This window comes from Lepidochelys kempii, chromosome 1, assembly GCF_965140285.1.
Source record: "Lepidochelys kempii isolate rLepKem1 chromosome 1, rLepKem1.hap1, whole genome shotgun sequence".
In the NCBI taxonomy this organism is placed as follows: Eukaryota; Metazoa; Chordata; order Testudines; family Cheloniidae; genus Lepidochelys; species Lepidochelys kempii.
The window spans coordinates 319,872,279-319,889,487 of NC_136380.1; the positions used below are offsets into that span (position 1 = coordinate 319,872,279).

At 43.2% G+C, this 17,209-nt stretch overlaps 1 protein-coding gene across 12 annotated transcripts in view; it reads right to left on the reverse strand.

The window, feature by feature from the left end:
* The window catches only part of TAFA5 (TAFA chemokine like family member 5), a 592,559-nt gene that overhangs the window by 10,244 nt on the left and 565,106 nt on the right, over nt 1–17,209 (reverse strand). For 4 of the 12 annotated variants that reach the window (XM_073328337.2, XM_073328338.2, XM_073328339.2 and 1 more), the window contains exon 4: nt 6,130–6,263. The exons of 6 other annotated variants lie outside the window; for them this stretch is intronic. In XM_073328337.2, the coding sequence (XP_073184438.1) occupies nt 6,186–6,263 (78 nt within the window). In that variant the 3' untranslated portion in view covers nt 6,130–6,185. Of the gene's footprint in view, nt 1–6,129; nt 6,264–17,209 lie in introns of those variants that run through there. 2 more of the 12 variants (XM_073328342.2, XM_073328348.2) reach the window with 2 other exon arrangements.

Consider the following 17,209-nt stretch of genomic DNA (forward strand, 5'->3'; position numbering starts at 1 on the left):
CAACCTGAATTTATTTTTAAAATCCTTAAAGGGCATTTTAATAAGAGGTTTCCTGCTTCTCTGCTGATGTGTAAAAGTGTCTTTTACTAAGCTATAGGGAACATTCAGCAGGCACCCAAAGAATTCCACTCATCTGAAAGATTAGAATAAATTTCCCTATTTTAAGGATAGAGAATTGGTACATTCTTCAATTCCAGTGGAACTTTCTAAGTAGTTCTAAGTAGTGCTGTCAAATGCAGAGAGTAGACTGGGGGGAAAATTAGGAATATTCTCCTACTTTCTTCCTTCAGTTACAATAATAATAATATAGAATTTTCAGGCACAATGTGATTTGCAAGTTGATCATGTCCCTATAAATGGAAAAATTATCTACAATAGTAGAATAATATTTCACTGATTTTGTACATAACGAGCCTCTTGTTTAATCACATAATGATACTCAGCAGTGGAGAGAAACCCAAACTGGAAACTTGAATCTGAACCCTTTTCAACTCAAAGGAGGTAGTGTTTGAATTAAAACCCACCATCCAGCTCTCGCTGTGTGGTCTGCTTAGATTGGAAGTTCTTTAGGTCAGCAATCTGTTCTATCCTATAAAGCACTAGTTCACTTTGGAGTGCTGAATAGCTAATAATATTAATGTTACCTAAAATGTGGCTGAAATCTCATGAGAATTTCTCACAAGATGTAGTTGAACTTGAATAATAGCCACGATTAAACATCAAATCCAAACCCTAAACCTTTGCCTGAACACAATCTGGATTAAAAAACAGGAGGACTTGTGGCACTTTAGAGACTAACAAATTTATTAGAGCATAAGCTTTCATGGGCTACAGCACACTTCATCGGATGTATAGAATGGAACATATAATAAGAAGATTTTATATATATCTATATATACATACTGAGAAGGTGGAAGTTGCCATACAAACTGTAAGAGGCTAATTAATTAAAATGAGCTATTATCAGTAGGAGAAAAAAAACTTTTGTAGTGATAATCAAGATGGCCCATTTAGACAATTGACAAGAAGGTCTGAGGATACTTAACATGAAAAAATAGATTCAATATGTATAATGACCCAGCCACTCCCAGTATCTATTTAAACTCAAGTTAATGGTATCTAGTTTGCATATTAATTCAAGCTCAGCAGTTTCTCATTGGCGTCTGTGTTGGAAGCTTTTCTGTTGCAAAAGTGCCACCCTTAAGTCTTTTACTGAGTGGCCAGAGAGGTTGAAGTGTTCTCCTACAGGTTTTTGAATGTTATGATTCCTGATGTCAGATTTGTGTCCATTTATTCTTTTGTGTAGAGACTGTTTGGTTTGGCCAATGTACGTGGCATAGGGGCACTGCTGGCACATGATGGCATATATGTCTAGTTGGCAGCCAGTATCAAGTGGAGTGCCCCAAGGGTTGGTCCTCGGGCCGGTTTTGTTCAATAACTTCATAAATGATCTGGAGGATGGTGTGGATTGCAACTTCAGCAAGTTTGCAGATGACACTAGACTGGGAGGAGAGGTAGATAAGCTGGAGGGTAGGGATAGGATACAGAGGGACCTAGACAAATTGGAGGATTGGGCCAAAAGAAATCTGATGAGGTTCAACAAGGACAAGTGCAGAGTCCTGCACTTAGGACGGAAGAATCCAATGAACCGCTACAGACTAGGGACCGAATGGCTCGGCAGCAGTTCTGCAGAAAAGGACCTAGGGGTGACAGTGGACGAGAAGCTGGATATGAGTCAACAGTGTGCCTTTGTTGCCAAGAAGGCCAATGGCATTTTGGGCTGTATAAGTAGGGGCATTGCCAGCAGATAGAGGGACGTAATCATTCCCCTCTATTCGATACTGGTGAGGCCTCATCTGGAGTACTGTGTCCAGTTTTGGGCCCCACACTACAAGAAGGATGTGGAAAAATTGGAAAGAGTTCAGCGGAGTGCAACAAAAATGATTAGGGGACTGGAACACATGACTTATGAGGAGAGGCTGAGGGAACTGGGATTATTTAGTCTGCGGAAGAGAAAAATGAGGGGGGATTTGATAGCTGCTTTCAACTACCTGAAAGGGGGTTCCAAAGAGGATGGTTCTAGACTGTTCCCAGTGGTAGCTGATGACAGAACAAGGAGTAATGGTCTCAAGTTGCAGTGGGGGAGATTTAGGTTGGATATTAGGAAAAACTTTTTCACTAGGAGGGTGGTGAAACACTGGAATGCATTACCTAGGGAGGTGGTGGAATCTCCTTCCTTAGAAGTTTTTAAGGTCAGGCTTGACAAAGCCCTGGTTGGGATGATTTAATTGGGGATCGGTCCTGCTTTGAGCAGGGGGTTGGACTAGATGACCTCCTGAGGTCCCTTCCAACCCTGATATTCTATGATTCTATATCACATTGGTAGATGTGCAGGTGAACGAGCCCCTGATGGTGTGGCTAATGTGATTATGTCCTATGAAAGTGTCACTTGAATAGATATGTGGACAGAGTTGGCATCGGGCTTTGTTGCAAGGATAGGTTCCTGGGTTAGTGTTTTTGTTGTGTGGTGTGGGGTTGCTGGAGAGTATTTGCTTCAGGTTGGGGGTCTGTCCATAAGCGAGGACTGGTCTGTCTCCCAAGATCTGTGAGAGTGATGGGTCGTCCTTCAGGATAAGTTGTAGATACTTGATGATGCGTTGGAGAGGTTTTAGTTGGAGGCTGAAGGTGACACTAGTGGCGTTCTGTTATTTTCTTTGTTGGGCCTGTCCTGTAGTAGGTGACTTTTGGGTACTCTTCTGGCTCTGTGAATCTGTTTTTTCACTTCAGCAGGTGAGTATTGTAGTTTTTGCAATCCAAATATTGCTTCCTTGGTGGTTTTGCCTGAAACAGTCACAATGTAATTCCCTATAATATTTGCTCCATAGAGTGGCTAACCAAGTGGAAGTTGTTTTGCGTGGGAAAATGGTCTTGTGATTAAGACACAGAAATGGAACCGAGAGACCTTTGTTTTGGACCCCTGGCTTTGCCACCGATTTCCTGCAAGTCACTGATCAAGTCACTTAATCTCTCTGTGCCTCTGATTCTTCATATGTAAAACAGAGACACTACTACTTACCTACCTAATAGGGATGTTACATTGTAAAGCATGTTGAGCTCCTTGCCAGGAAAATCGGCACAAGTTCTTGTATTATTGTAAACTATATTCTCACTCACAGCTCTACTTTGTAAGGAATTTATCAAGCTATTCTAAAAAGCAAAGGGCTTTTTAGCAGGTACCTGATAAAACAGGTTCTACATTTTACTGGTTTGCTAAAAAAAGCACCTTGGTAATGAGTGTCTTTCATTAGGAAATCAGGCTGAAAAGACACAGACATCTCAGAAAGGACCTAAAGGTTTAGAGTCCAAATCAGCCTCTTGGGGGCAAAACAACTCTGTTTTAGAAAGGCTCTGATGACCTGTGGCATACAAGTTATTTTTGTCTTATCTGAAGCCTAGAGAAGATCACTAAGATTAGGAGCATCAACAGATGGAAGGGTGAAATTTAGGTACCAGAGCGGATAAATTGGCACTTATCAATGTGCGACATTGAGACATCAGCATCAAATAGCTGGGTTAAATAAAAATCACTTGTAATCTAAAATGGAGCAGCAATGGGAAATGGTGTAGCTACGTTTCTCCTAGAGAAACTCTAACGATCTGGGTAAGAATCAAATACATTAAAAGTAACCTCTCCCTAAAGGCCTAGAGTAAGTAACTGGATTGTATCTATTTCCTCTTGGTCTTCAGAACTGTATTAGGCATGAAGCTTTATGGAAAGTGAAAATAAGGAAGATATGTCACTGGTATGTGATTTTAAGTAGGAAAAACGACCACTTCTCTGCTTTTGTTACTGCTCAGATACAAGCAATTCTGATATTAATGTGACTGAAAACATAAGAGTAGCCAGAGGCTTTCCTCTGGGTAGTAAAAAAATAATCAGTGATTATAATTATTGTGATTACTTTTTTTTTGAGGAGGCAAGATCAAGTTAACAATGTGTCTAAGAGTTACTTTTAGTATAGTTTATTATCTATCTATCTATACACAGACATCTAAATATCCAGATCTATATATTGTAAGGACTGTTGCTTATCTCTGACAAGATCTACCTCAGATTTAACCTGTAATTATATCACATCTTCTCCCAAAAAAAAAACATCTTGGAGGAATAGTGTGTTAACAGTGAAGTATTTATTAAAGATAACAGTCTTTTATGGAGATAAAGTAAAGCTTCCATTGCTGCAGCACTGCATCATTATCAAAGAAAATATTGCATGGCGGGTGAGATGAGATTTAATTGTAAGGTTTAAAAACAATCACAGGTATTATAAAGTAAACTGAGCTGCTCAAGAAAACACATACACAGATCTGGCATCAACTGAACTCAACAGACAGTCTTAAACAGCTACTTTTCCTTCTCTAATTAGAGGAGAGAATTGTGCAGGGGCATTCACAGACCGACATCTGATTGACAAGCAGCTGGTCTGGAGCAAGGTTGGGCTCACACTTGCAGTAAAAAAAAAATGGGAAAAGCAATGTCCTGAGATTGATTGTGAAAACAGTTAAACTTTAATGAATAATACATCAGAAAAACAGTAGTGTTCTATTAGGCAGGATATTTAGGCTATTTCACCCATTAAAAGAGAGAATTCAGCCTCATAATGCGTGAGCTTTAGATAGGATGCTTTCCTGCCAGGGAAGAAATTGAATGATCAGTGCTTGCCAGTGAGATATTATGTCTGCTTTATGTATTCCACGTGGCAATTCCTTTAAGAAAAAAAAGTCTTGTTTGGCCTCATTCCAAAGATACAGTGTGGTACAGTAGGTGACTTGAAATCAGCAATCTACTAGCATGCCAGATATAGGAAAGAATCACTGGCATTCATAATTCAATGTGCAGAATTTTTGCCTATGCTTTGAGGATGGAGTCTGAGAGGTTATGGGGACAGGGGAAGAAGAATGCATATATATTAGATAAAGAGGAATGCAAAATATTTCTTCTATTAATTAATTTTTATAGCTCTGATTGAAGGCAAGAGAAAGAGCATGCTCTGCACTCACATGAAGTGGGAATATACAGCCACCCAAAGCATACACAGAAAAGCCAGATAGTGGCCTTGAATGAAGTTCATGAAGATGTGAACAGATACAAATGTGCACATGAGAGGAAACTCTCTTACCATCCTAGAAGATTGCTTGCTGCTGATCATAATCCTCACACTTAATGCAGAGACTGGCAGGAAAGTCTGCTAAAGCAGCAGTGTCCTTTGTTTGATGGGCCAGTCTCCAGCGCAGATTTCCAGAACAGCTCAGTGTCAGCACAAATTAGTTCAGCAGCTAACCCTTGGTTCCATTTAGGAGAACTTTTTTCTGGATAGCAGCCCAATCACAAAACTCTCCAGTCTAACAAAGGGATCTTCCAGTTAACATTTTAATAATGTTTAGATCCTGGTTCCAGAGGCTTTGGAACTTTGGGCAAGTACACCAGTTGTGTGCACATCAAGACCCCATCCCCTCAATAATGGAATTATTTGAATACAGTGACATCTATTTTTTTTTAAAAAGTTCACCTCCCCTAATTTGCATTGGAATAATAACTGTCATCTACAAAGAATCATCATATTATATGGGATAGTGAGGGACATAGCAAAGAAACCAATATCTACCTCTAGAAATATTAGGTTTCTCTAAACTAAAGAATACGTAAACACAGAGGGCCAAATTCTGCCCTGAGAATGTATGTTCAGCTCCTGTTCAATACAATGGAATACACATGTGTATCTACAGGGAGTATTTGGCCCTTATGCATTCTTTGTGTTATATTCCTATAATCACATAGGTGATTCCTCTTTTGCAATATCTACATATAGTCATGTCATAGAGTTCTGACTTGGATCTGAATGAAAAGAATGGAAGGGGATGGGGACAAGACATGCAGGGCTGAGCATAGGAGGAGAAATTACACATTCATCCCCAAAATTAGCCAGTGAAAACATTTTTAGTCTCCCAACAGCAAAGCAGACACATGGAAGGATTACAGTCCATGGAAACTTCTGTTTAACATTTTAATTACATTTAAACCTAAACACAAATTTGGGACGCATACAGTACAGTAGTTCAAAAACCAACCAGTGTGTCGCTGTCTATCAGAGACAGAGCCCTGTGTATTGTGCAGCATATTGGATCTAAATTCTTTGGCAAGATCCCCAATACCCCCTGGTTTCTGTGGAATTTTGGCAAGGAGTTCTGTGGTGATCAGATTTCTGCAGCAGAATGGAAACAAATAGAAAAACAGTAAAAAATAAATAAATAAAACAAACTGGCAAACTGCAAGGAAATGTTAACTCTATAATTTATAACAAATTTTACACGAACACTACACATATGAGGGAGAAGACTGTAAGAAAGCAAACACAGTACAACTTTGGAGGGCAGGGGGAAAGAGAAGTGACCTCCATCCCCCTACACACAGAACTATTTGGTGTTTGAAGAGTCACATCTCTTTTGTCTAGTTCCATCTGTATCATAGTTGAAATGGGATGAGAGTCTTGCCTTCCCCCTCTCAAGGCAATTCCCTCTCATGCAAAGTGTGGGAATCCGCACTCCCTCCCTTTCCCCAGCATATCTTCCAAGGGACTCCTCCGGCTCCCCATAGAACAGTTTCTTTGATAACCTTTCTCAGGCTTTTTTTTCTCAGGCTTTTTTTCGGAGGAGAAGTCCAAGTAGGTGCACCTCTCCTTAGTGGGACACAGCAAGTCCCATGCTACCATCAGTTGCATACTAATTCCCACTGTCACTCCATATGCATCATTGTGAAAAGCATCATCCTCTGGCTGAACATTATCTCAGGAATAAGCCACGGTGATAGAGGGAGAAAGGAATGAGAAACAGTTTTTGTGACTGGTGCCCTCCTGTTCTTCTGACCAATACAGCACACTACCACGGTTCAGCCAGGTGTTACTACCTAACAGAGCAGGTAACAGTTTCCGTGGGTCCCTCATCAAGGAGGAAATTCCACTGTTATTTCTGTGACAATAAAATCCCAGGAGTCAATAAGCCCTGATCACAGGTAGGCATCACACGACAAACAGTTTCATTACATTTGTGTTATAGTAGGTACTGCCAGGTTGATTTTTAGAAACAACTGGTTTTCATATTAAGAAACTGAAAAAACCAGCAAAAAGTGGAGAATAAAGTAAAAATTACTGAGGTATTCAAAAATATATTGGTGTTAAATCAGAGTACTATACGCTGCACTTTACTTGTCCTAATGGTAGGTATGGAACTGACCTTACGACACAGCTTATGACACAGCTACACAGATGAAATGTAATGAACCTCAGAAGCAAATGAGCTTCAGGTGAAGACAGGAACCAGGATATTGTAGTGACAAGCTCATTAGTCAAATCTGGTGTGGTACACTCTCTGCTATTTATCATAGTGCTATTTCCGAGTTCCTAATCAAATGCAAACACTCAACCCCAAGAACCCATTTAACATGAAACTTGTTCTCTTCTTTAGAATTTAAAATTTTCTTTTTAATGGGAGCTTTAGTACTGCACCCCTCCACCACTGTTCTTATCAAATTAAAGGAAAAATACAAGGGATTTGAAAGACTTTAGTGGCAATTTCAAATATATTGATTCCTTGGACTTCTTGGGACTATAAGAAAAATTGTAGGAGGATCTTAAAGTAGAAGGGAGAGATAGCTAGCACTGTGTCTTAGCAATTACAAGAGAATGCAGCCAAATAAAGAGATAGGTCCTGAAGATTTTATAATAGCCCAGATGACATGATTGGTGAAAACTCAAGATCTCACCATTACAATCACCCTTCAGTGCTACATTTTTGCCTTGTGAGAAAATACATGCTCAGATGCCTGGGGCCTGAGATCTGTATTTGATTCTCATTCCCAGGCTCTCAGTCCAAAAAACTGGCACAGGCTGGGATTACTGTGGATGATATCAGGGCTGATGGGGAGGGAGTGTCTGGTGTTGCTTACCACTGACACGTCTAGCTGATTAGTGTGAAAGGTACAGAAAGGAGCCTCATTCAAGTAGAGGAGAGATGTGAAAAAAGGGAGAAATGATGCAAGAGTCTTGAGAGTGGAAGACAACGTGGGTGCGATCTCAGGATTCTTACAAGCACCACTCTGTGTACAGTAAATGATTCGAGAGGCTAGATTGTACCTTAAGGCACAGCCCTACTGTGAAGCTGAGGGAAAGACTGCTGCAGACTGAGTAGAAGCTCCTCAAGGCATTTGCGCTTGAGGTCCATGTTAAACTTACTTACTTACAGCATCCAGCATGAATTCTCCCCTCCTCATGCGGGGCCCGCTCTGCTCACCTTGTGGAGATGATAGGGCTGATGTTGGTGCAGCCCTCAAGCAGCCATTACACATACTGCTTATTCTGGCTTCTACATAGGTAGTTTGGAAGGCTCCTTGTACCTTCTCTCCTACCTTGTGCAACTGCCAGGGCCAGACACGATCTGACCCAAAGTGTTTTTCATATTATTACAGTATGTCCACTTATCTAACTACTATGCAAGTATAACAATATTACATAGCTCTTATATAGTGCTTCTCATCAGAATAGCTCAAGAAGCTTTACAAAGGGAGTTAAGCATCATTAGTGCCATTTTATGGCTCGTGAAACTGAGCCACAGGGAGACAATATATAATACCCTACAAAGTGACTGCATTCTTCATCGTTCATACACAAATGCCAAAAAGCAGAACAGTCACATCAATGGTTAACGTCAAATGTTTCCAAAATGATATTTCCATTTTAAGGTGAGCTTTTGCCAAAATAATATTAAACTGTCCCTCTCCTAAATGGCAACGTGAGGTAGATATTCCACCAATAAAACCCACTCTGATCCTGGGAACCTTCGTTCAAAAACTGGCACTTTGATGAGCCAGAACTCTGACATCTGGAACTTCCTGGGCTTCCTCCAGATGGGAAACAATAATCCCAATATTTTGCCAGAGGTCATCTTTCTCTAGGATGGGCCAGGTGTCTATGGCCAAAAACACAGACTGCAGCCGAGCAGTTCGCTATCCAAATTCAGAAAGACAGTATCCTGAAAATGATCGTAACATTCGTAGTGATGGCAATGTCATATTCACATATGGGATATACTGTTGTCTAGCAAGCCAAAAGCAGCACAAACAACATTTAAATGTGAAAAAATTAAGATGGCTCCTTTATGGATCATAAGTAAACATAATCCAGAAGCTGAAGCTTGAGATTGATATTCATGTCAACAAGAAGATAAATATATTTTGATTTAAAGCCTGGTATGTGGTTTGATCTGAAATCGGTGCCAAGATGCATCATAAGCTGTCAATTGCCATTTGCTGTGATAATTTGAGACATTTGTGTATTTAAATATAGGTATATTCCTATGCCACTCTGTAATTCTGAAAATTCTCCTGAAACCACTAAAGCTGGCTTATTTCCCAGACATCTCCTTGTTAGCAAATCCTCATCCGGAATTTATTTATATATATATATATAGTGGCAGAGCTCCAACCTTGTCTCATGCTTCCAGGCAGTTTATGCAAGCCTCAGAGGCTCACTCCAACCCTCCACGTAGCCCTTTTCTCTCTAGAGCCAGGGTTACAGTCTACTGAACCCTTTTCATCATAAGCCAGCAAGAAGGTTGGTGAGAGAACTCCCACAGTCTCTGTTTTTCCTGTGGGGTTATTCTAGAACAGTTCAGTCTCCTGTCCTGACAGGGGCCTGTCTTCCCCTCCCAGGAGGTGTTTCTGTAGTGGCAGGTTGGGAGGAACCCGGGCCCACCCTCTACTCCGGGTTCCGGCCCAGGGACCCCAATGGCAGCAGCTGTTGGCAGCCGACCTTTCACCGCCAGAGTTGCTACATTTCCCTGGGCTACTTCCCCACAGCTCTCCCGCTTCTCTCTCTTAATGCCTTCTTCACCCTTACCTTAGGGCTATCTTTCCAGTGGCTTAAGGGTGTCTTCATTACCCTGCCCTTCGGCCACACTTCCTCTCCTCTGGCTCCCTGGCTCTCTTTGGCCTGACTGGAGTGAGCCCTTTTATAGTATCAGAGGGGCCTTAATTAGAGTCAGGTGTTCACGTTAACTTAACAGCCTCACCTGACGCTTTGCAGGTTGATTGGAGTCAGGTGTTCTCATTAGCCTAACGGCTTCAACTGACTCTTTGCAGGCTAACTGGAGTCATGTGTTCACCCTAGCTTGGAGCAGCTCCTGCTCTGGTCAGTCAGGGAACAGAAAACTGCTTATCCAGTGGCCAGTATATCTGCCTTCTACTACTCTGCTGTACCTCCGCATGGACTACATGGATCCTGGTCCAGGATCTCTTGGAGCTTGGGTGTAGGGATGGTCTGTCGTTCACCCTCCTGTCCCTGGATCAGGAGAAGGCATTCGACAAGGTGGACCACTGTTAATTCCTGGGCACTCTGCGAGCCTTAGGCTTCCGACCCCAGTTTGTGGGCTTTCTCAAGGTGCTGTACGCCTCCGCAGAGTGTCTGGTCAGGCTCAACAGGACCTTGACTGAGTCGGTCAGCTTCGGGTGGGGAGTACGGCAGGGGTGCCCCCTCTTAGGCCAGCTGTACGCTCTGGCGATTGAGCCCTTCTTCTGTCCCCTCCGCTGGAGGTTGACGGGGTTGGTGCTGCGAAAACCGGAACTGCGGCTGGTCCTATCAGTGTATGCCACTAACGTGCTCCTCGTGGTCCAGGATCCGGGCGACTTGGCGTGGGTGAAGGCTTGTCAGGCAGTCTACTCGGCAGCCTCCTCCACCTGGGTCAAGTGGGTCAAGAGCTCTGGCCTGGTGGTCTGGGACGGGTGGCAGGTGAGCTCCCTCCCACCCGCACTTCAGACCATCCGGTAGAGCCCGGCTCCGCTGCTCTATCTGGGCGTTCACCTTTCTGCCACGCATCCATCTCTGCCGGAAAACTGGCATGGTTTAGAGGGCAGGGTGACAGAGCGGCTCTGGAAATGGACAGGACTACTCCGGTGTCTCTCCCTTTGAGGGAGGGCACTGGTGCTCAATCAATTAGCCCTGTCCATGCTCTGGTACTGGCTCAACACCCCAGTCCTGGCCCCGGGCTTCCTGGCCAAACCTCCAGGTGGCAATTCTGGAGTTCTTTTGGCCAGGAGTGCACTGGGTCTCTGCAGGGGTCCCTGCCTCGTGGACCCAACTGCTCCCCCCACCCCTTCACTGTTAGCTGGCTGCACGACTTGCAGCCGGTTAGTTTCCAGACTGTGCCAAGGAAACATCTATACACGCTCGTGCTCCATACCCTTCACTTCATCACCCACACGTCCCGCCCCGACATGAAGTGGCAGGACCTCTTGCAGCCTCTGGAGGGTGAGGAGCCCCGATGGGCCAGCCTATATTCCATCCTGGTCCCAAGGCCCACCAGGGACATCAGCTGGCGGCTTCTTCAGGGAAGCATGAGCACGGGCATGTACTTGGCGCAGTTCACTCCGCTCCCGGACATCTGCCCCTTTTGCGGCATGAGGGAGACCTTGGCGCACGTGTACCTGGAGTGCGCCAGGTTGCAGACCCTATTCCGGCTCCTCCTAGATATTTTATTATGGTTTTGGTTGCACGTTTCCCCTCACCTGTTCATCTATGCACTCCCTATCCGTGGCCCCACAAAGTTGTGGGACCTCCTTGTCAAACTCCTCCTAGCCCTGGCCAAAATGGCCATCTACAAAACCAGGGAGAGGAGGTTGGCTGACGGGGTTTCCTGCAACTGTGGAGCCTATTTCCATTTCTCGGTCCGTTCACGCATCCAGGCAGAGTTCCTCTGGGCGGCATCCGCTGGCTCCCTGGATGCCTTTGAGGAGCAGTGGGAGCCATCCGGGGTTCTCTGCTCAGTGTCCCCATCAGGTTCCCTTCATTTAGCCCTGTGAGCTCCCGTTCCTGTTATCTCATTAGTTGTCCCCCAAACTTATTTGGAATCCTGGACTTGTGGATCCTCCCCTTAGACTGGGGGGAGGTCCTTTAGTAGTGCTGGGACAGAAGCCTGCTCACCTCCTGGATACCAACAGGACTACTCTACTGTACCCAACTGGCCTGGGTCTATCACAATATACACACAGAGACACACAGAGTATCATAAAATGTAAAGGTAGAAAAAGGGCCAGGGCCTCCCGTGTTTATGAGTTTGGGGAAAATGTACTGTTATCTCAAATTATATTCCCAACTAAGCTCTTAAGAACAATATTACAGAGATAACTGCAATTAAATGTCCTTTGAGTCTTTTGTCATTTTGAAATGAAGTTATCCATTTGTTGATTGAAGTTTCCACTACTTAATGTATTTTTCTGTGTCATAACCTACGATTATTCATCTGTGTAAAGTACAGGTCTCGCTCTCACAATTAACTACGTACTGGACATTGGCTAACTGGTCTAGTGAAGGGTGTCCAAATATAGGCAGAAGGCCAAATCAGGCCCACTGAGTCTTAAAATAAAGACTGAGTCTTAAAAGAAATAGTTTCTCAAAGTTGACCAAGAGTAAATTTATTGCTGGTGTCCTGTGCTTGGGGGTCAAAAAGGTTTGAATTTCTGGAGTAGAATAAATCCTTGGTGGGTGAGCAATAAATGAACACAGATTCAAGATTATTTTTATCTAGATTATGCACATAGTTCCTTTTATTACATTGAACAAAGTGGAATAAAACAGTAGCAATGTGTACACAAAAGGAGGCGTCAACAGGACTTCAGCAAAACATAGCTCTGCATTTAAGGTCTCAGGCCTACCTATTTCCCTGTGTGCTCCTTCCAAGATTCTGTTCCCATTTGCTCTATTATGTTCTAACCCCACACCAAACATAATAAATGGTCTTTTGAAAGAATGTGTGTTTGAACTGCCACTCAGAATTCAACAACCTCAGAACGAACAGTTGCCAAAGTGTCTGAAGTTTCCTGGCATCCAGAAAAAGGTAGCCTAAGGGCTTTTCTCCACTAGCCAGGGGATCGATGTGTGGCGCTCGGTCCACAGGGTTGATTTAGTGGGTCTAGTGAAGACGAGCTCAATCGACCGCTGATCACTCTCCTGTCGACTCCAGTACTCCACTGGAACGAGAAGCATAAGATAACTTGATGGGACAGTTTCTCCCATCGACCCTGCGCGATTTAGACACCACAATAAATAGATTTAAGATACGTTGACTCCAGCTACATAATTAACGGAGCTGGAGTTGCGTAACTTAGGTCGACCTAGCTCCATAGTGTAGACTTGCCCTAAGTCTCACTGACTTTCAGTGAGATTTAAGCTACTAAAGGCAACATCCACAAAGGGGTCTTAGGCTCAGTACTGCAGCACCTTCCTTTTGGTCCAGTGAAATCCCTCAGCTTCATATTTGGAGTCTAGGGTCCCTATACAGTCCATGGGGGGAGTTAGGTACCCAGGCTCCCTATATAATCCTGGGGAAAGTTAGACATGTGAGAATGGGATTCACAGAAGCCAGCAAGCTGAGTGGGGACCCACCTAAGCTAGCGAGAGTGAATGAGAGAACAACTCTATAGCCCAGTGGTTAAAGTGCTCTGCTAGGTTGTGGGAGAGGCAGATTCAAATCTCAGCTCCAAAAAATATTTAAGTATGTCATACAAAGTAGGAAAGCTTCAAAAGGAAAAATTGAGAAAGCCCCAACCCAGACTACCCCACAGCCCAATAGTTAGGGCACTAAGATGGTAGACCTGGGTTCAAGTCCTTGCTTTAGGGATTTGAACCTGGGTCTCCATAGTCTGGGTGAATGCTCCAACCACCTGGCTCTAAGAAATAAGGGAACCATCACAATCATTATATTGTGTGGGTCCTGATCTGGTAGATGTGGTTTTGGGTGTTCTCAAAGCACATTTACTGGGTTGGACCTCACAGGCAAGACAGGCAGGGGAATGCCTCCTTTGTGAACTCCCACTGGGGCTTAGGCATGAGTCAGGTGCAAAGCAGCTCAGTGGTGTCAGGACTCAGACAGCTTTGCACATGTCCACCAGCAGAAACTCAGGGGACTTCACTGGCAGAAACGAAGGTGCCTGAGGATTTTAGGCTCCTACCAGGTTAGGCAGCAGCTGGACATGGGTTCTGATCATCTAAATTGTGGACACAGGCACCTAAGATGGCAGTTAGGTGTCTATGTCACTTTTGAAAATGGAACTGAAGCACTTGAGGCACATAGGGCCTTTTGAAAATTGTTCCCATAATGGAGTAATTACTGTGTAAATATTACTCAGGTGCATTACAGGGCAGGTCTGCTCTGAAAGTGATGGTAAGGATGAAATCACCCGTGTTTTGTCTCAAAGAGCTCCATATAAAAGGCTGCTTTTTCCAGAGCTGGAAGTTGGACAATCATCCTTTTATTTGTGACCTGACCTAATCTGATATGGAATTAGCAAGACACAATAAACACAGAACCCTACAATGCCATTTTTACAGAAGCTTTTCATAGCAAAACCACACTAAGCACTGAGGGCTGAGTGTACTCCTTAGGCTAGATTGAGCCCTGGTTTTACATGGCCCAGAATAAGGCCTGCTTCTCTGGTGTGGCACTGGAAGCCTCCATCACATCACAGCTCCACTGAGAAACCAGGGGAACAAAGCAGACAGGTGATGTGGGAGAAAGAGGATGGAACCTATCAAAAACATCTCCAATAAGTACTGTAAATACTCATAAGAGGTCATTCATTCACTGATTAACAGCCAGTACAATTCCATGTTATTGCTGAGCTAGAGTCATGATATTTGGTTCATTCATGTAATATGAGTAATTAAATAAAGAAATATGAGTTTTCCATTAGAGGTCACCAAAAAGGCATCAGTCATTCTCATCAGATTACAGCACCCAAAATGCCCTTGCATGCTTATTTGGGGTAACAACGTGTAAAAGTTACATTAATTGTTTCCTCTGAGCTGGTTGTATTGGGAATTAAGCCTTTGGTTTGGAGAAAAGAAGATCATCTGAAGTCATTGGGGTAGACATTTTCAAAATTGACTGCTGATTTTGGGTAGCTCAACGTGAGACTCTGGAACTGGAGCCGAGGAACTGGCCCATTATGTGTCTAAGATAGTAAGGTAGCCTTTCTACCAGTTTTACAGAATTTTACGGTTCTATGAAATTACTTCATTCCATTTTTACCATACATATAACAACAAACAGTGTCAACAGAAGGGCACGTTTATGAACAAAAGGTCAATGTTAAAAGCTGCATTTTAGTGATCACAAGCACTTCTTTTCATTTAAAATAATGAAATTAAGTGACATCGCATTTAAAAACTGGAGCTCTCTGAAGGCAAGCAAGTTCACTGCAGGTGCCAATGCTGATAGTCGGTTCTGCTGAAACTGTTATAATTTCATGTGCTATCTGCCAGAAAATATAGCGCAGATTATCCTCTAGGAAAATATAGTATCTCTATTAATTGCAGGTTAAAATACTTCACATAACTTCTTCAGATTTAAGATAAAAAAACTTTTATTTTGTTTTTGTAATTTTTCGTCCAAGTAGTGGCCTCACGTAAATTTTAATAGGTGTGTGTCATAAATATAAAGGGAAGGGTAAATCCCTTTGAAATCCCTCCTGGCCAGGGGAAAGCTCCTCTCACCTGTAAAGGGTTAAGAAGCTAAAGGTAACCTCGCTGGCACCTGACCAAAATGAACAATGAGGAGACAAGATACTTTCAAAAGCTGGGAGGAGGGAGAAAAACAAAGGGTCTGTGTGTCTGTCTATATGCTGGTCTTTACCGGGGATAGACCAGGAATGGAGTCTTAGAACTTTTAGTAAGTAGTCTAGCTAGGTATGTGTTAGATTATGATTTCTTTAAATGGCTGAGAAAAGAATTGTGCTGAATAGAATAACTATTTCTGTCTGTGTATCTTTTTTGTAACTTAAGGTTTTGCGTAGAGGGGTTCTCTATGTTTTTGAATCTAACTACCCTGTAAGATATCTACCATCCTGATTTTACAGGGGGGATTTCTTCATTTCTATTTACTTCTATTTTTATTAAAAGTCTTCTTGTAAGAAACTGAATGCTTTTTCATTGTTCTCAGATCCAAGGGTTTGGGTCTGTGGTCACCTATGCAAATTGGTGAGGCTTTTTATCCAACATTTCCCAGGAAAGGGGGGGTGCAAGTGTTGGGAGGATTGTTCATTGTTCTTAAGATCCAAGGGTCTGGGTCTGTAGTCACCTAGGCAATTTGGTGAGGCTTTTTACCAAACCTTGTCCAGGAAGTGGGGTGCAAGGTTTTGGGAAGTATTTTGGGGGGAAGGACGCGTCCAAACAGCTCTTCCCCAGTAACCAGTATTAGTTTGGTGGTGGTAGCGGCCAGTCCAAGGACAATGGGTGGAATATTTTGTACCTTGGGGAAGTTTTGACCTAAGCTGGTAAAGATAAGCTTAGGAGGTTTTTCATGCAGGTCCCCACATCTGTACCCTAGAGTTCAGAGTGGGGGAGGAACCTTGACAGTGTGTTTACAAGCTCCTGAAATGTAAGGTTTAAAAAAAAAGACTGGAACAATGTTAGCCAACTGCTACCAGAAATTTCCTGGGGTTACAAGTTTCAGAGGAACAGCCGTGTTAGTCTGTATTCGCAAAAAGAAAAGGAGTACTTGTGGCACCTTAGAGACTAACCAATTTATTTGAGCATGAGCTTTCGTGAGCTACAGCTCACTTCATCAGATGTTTACCGTGGAAACTGCAGCAGACTTTATATACACACAGAAATCATGAAACAATACCTCCTCCCACCCCACTGTCCTGCTGGTAATAGCTTATCTAAAGTGATCAACAGGTGGGCCATTTCCAGCACAAATCCAGGTTTTCTCACCCTCCACCCCCCCCCACAAATTCACTCTCCTGCTGGTGCTAGCCCATCCAAAGTGACAACTCTTTACATAATCAAGTCGGGCTTGACTTGATTATGTAAAGAGTTGTCACTTTGGATGGGCTAGCACCAGCAGGAGAGTGAATTTGTGGGGGGGGGTGGAGGGTGAGAAAACCTGGATTTGTGCTGGAAATGGCCCACCTGTTGATCACTTTAGATAAGCTATTACCAGCAGGACAGTGGGGTGGGAGGAGGTATTGTTTCATGATTTCTGTGTGTATATAAAGTCTGCTGCAGTTTCCACGGTAAACATCTGATGAAGTGAGCTGTAGCTCACGAAAGCTCATGCTCAAATAAATTGGTTAGTCTCTAAGGTGCCACAAGTACTCCTT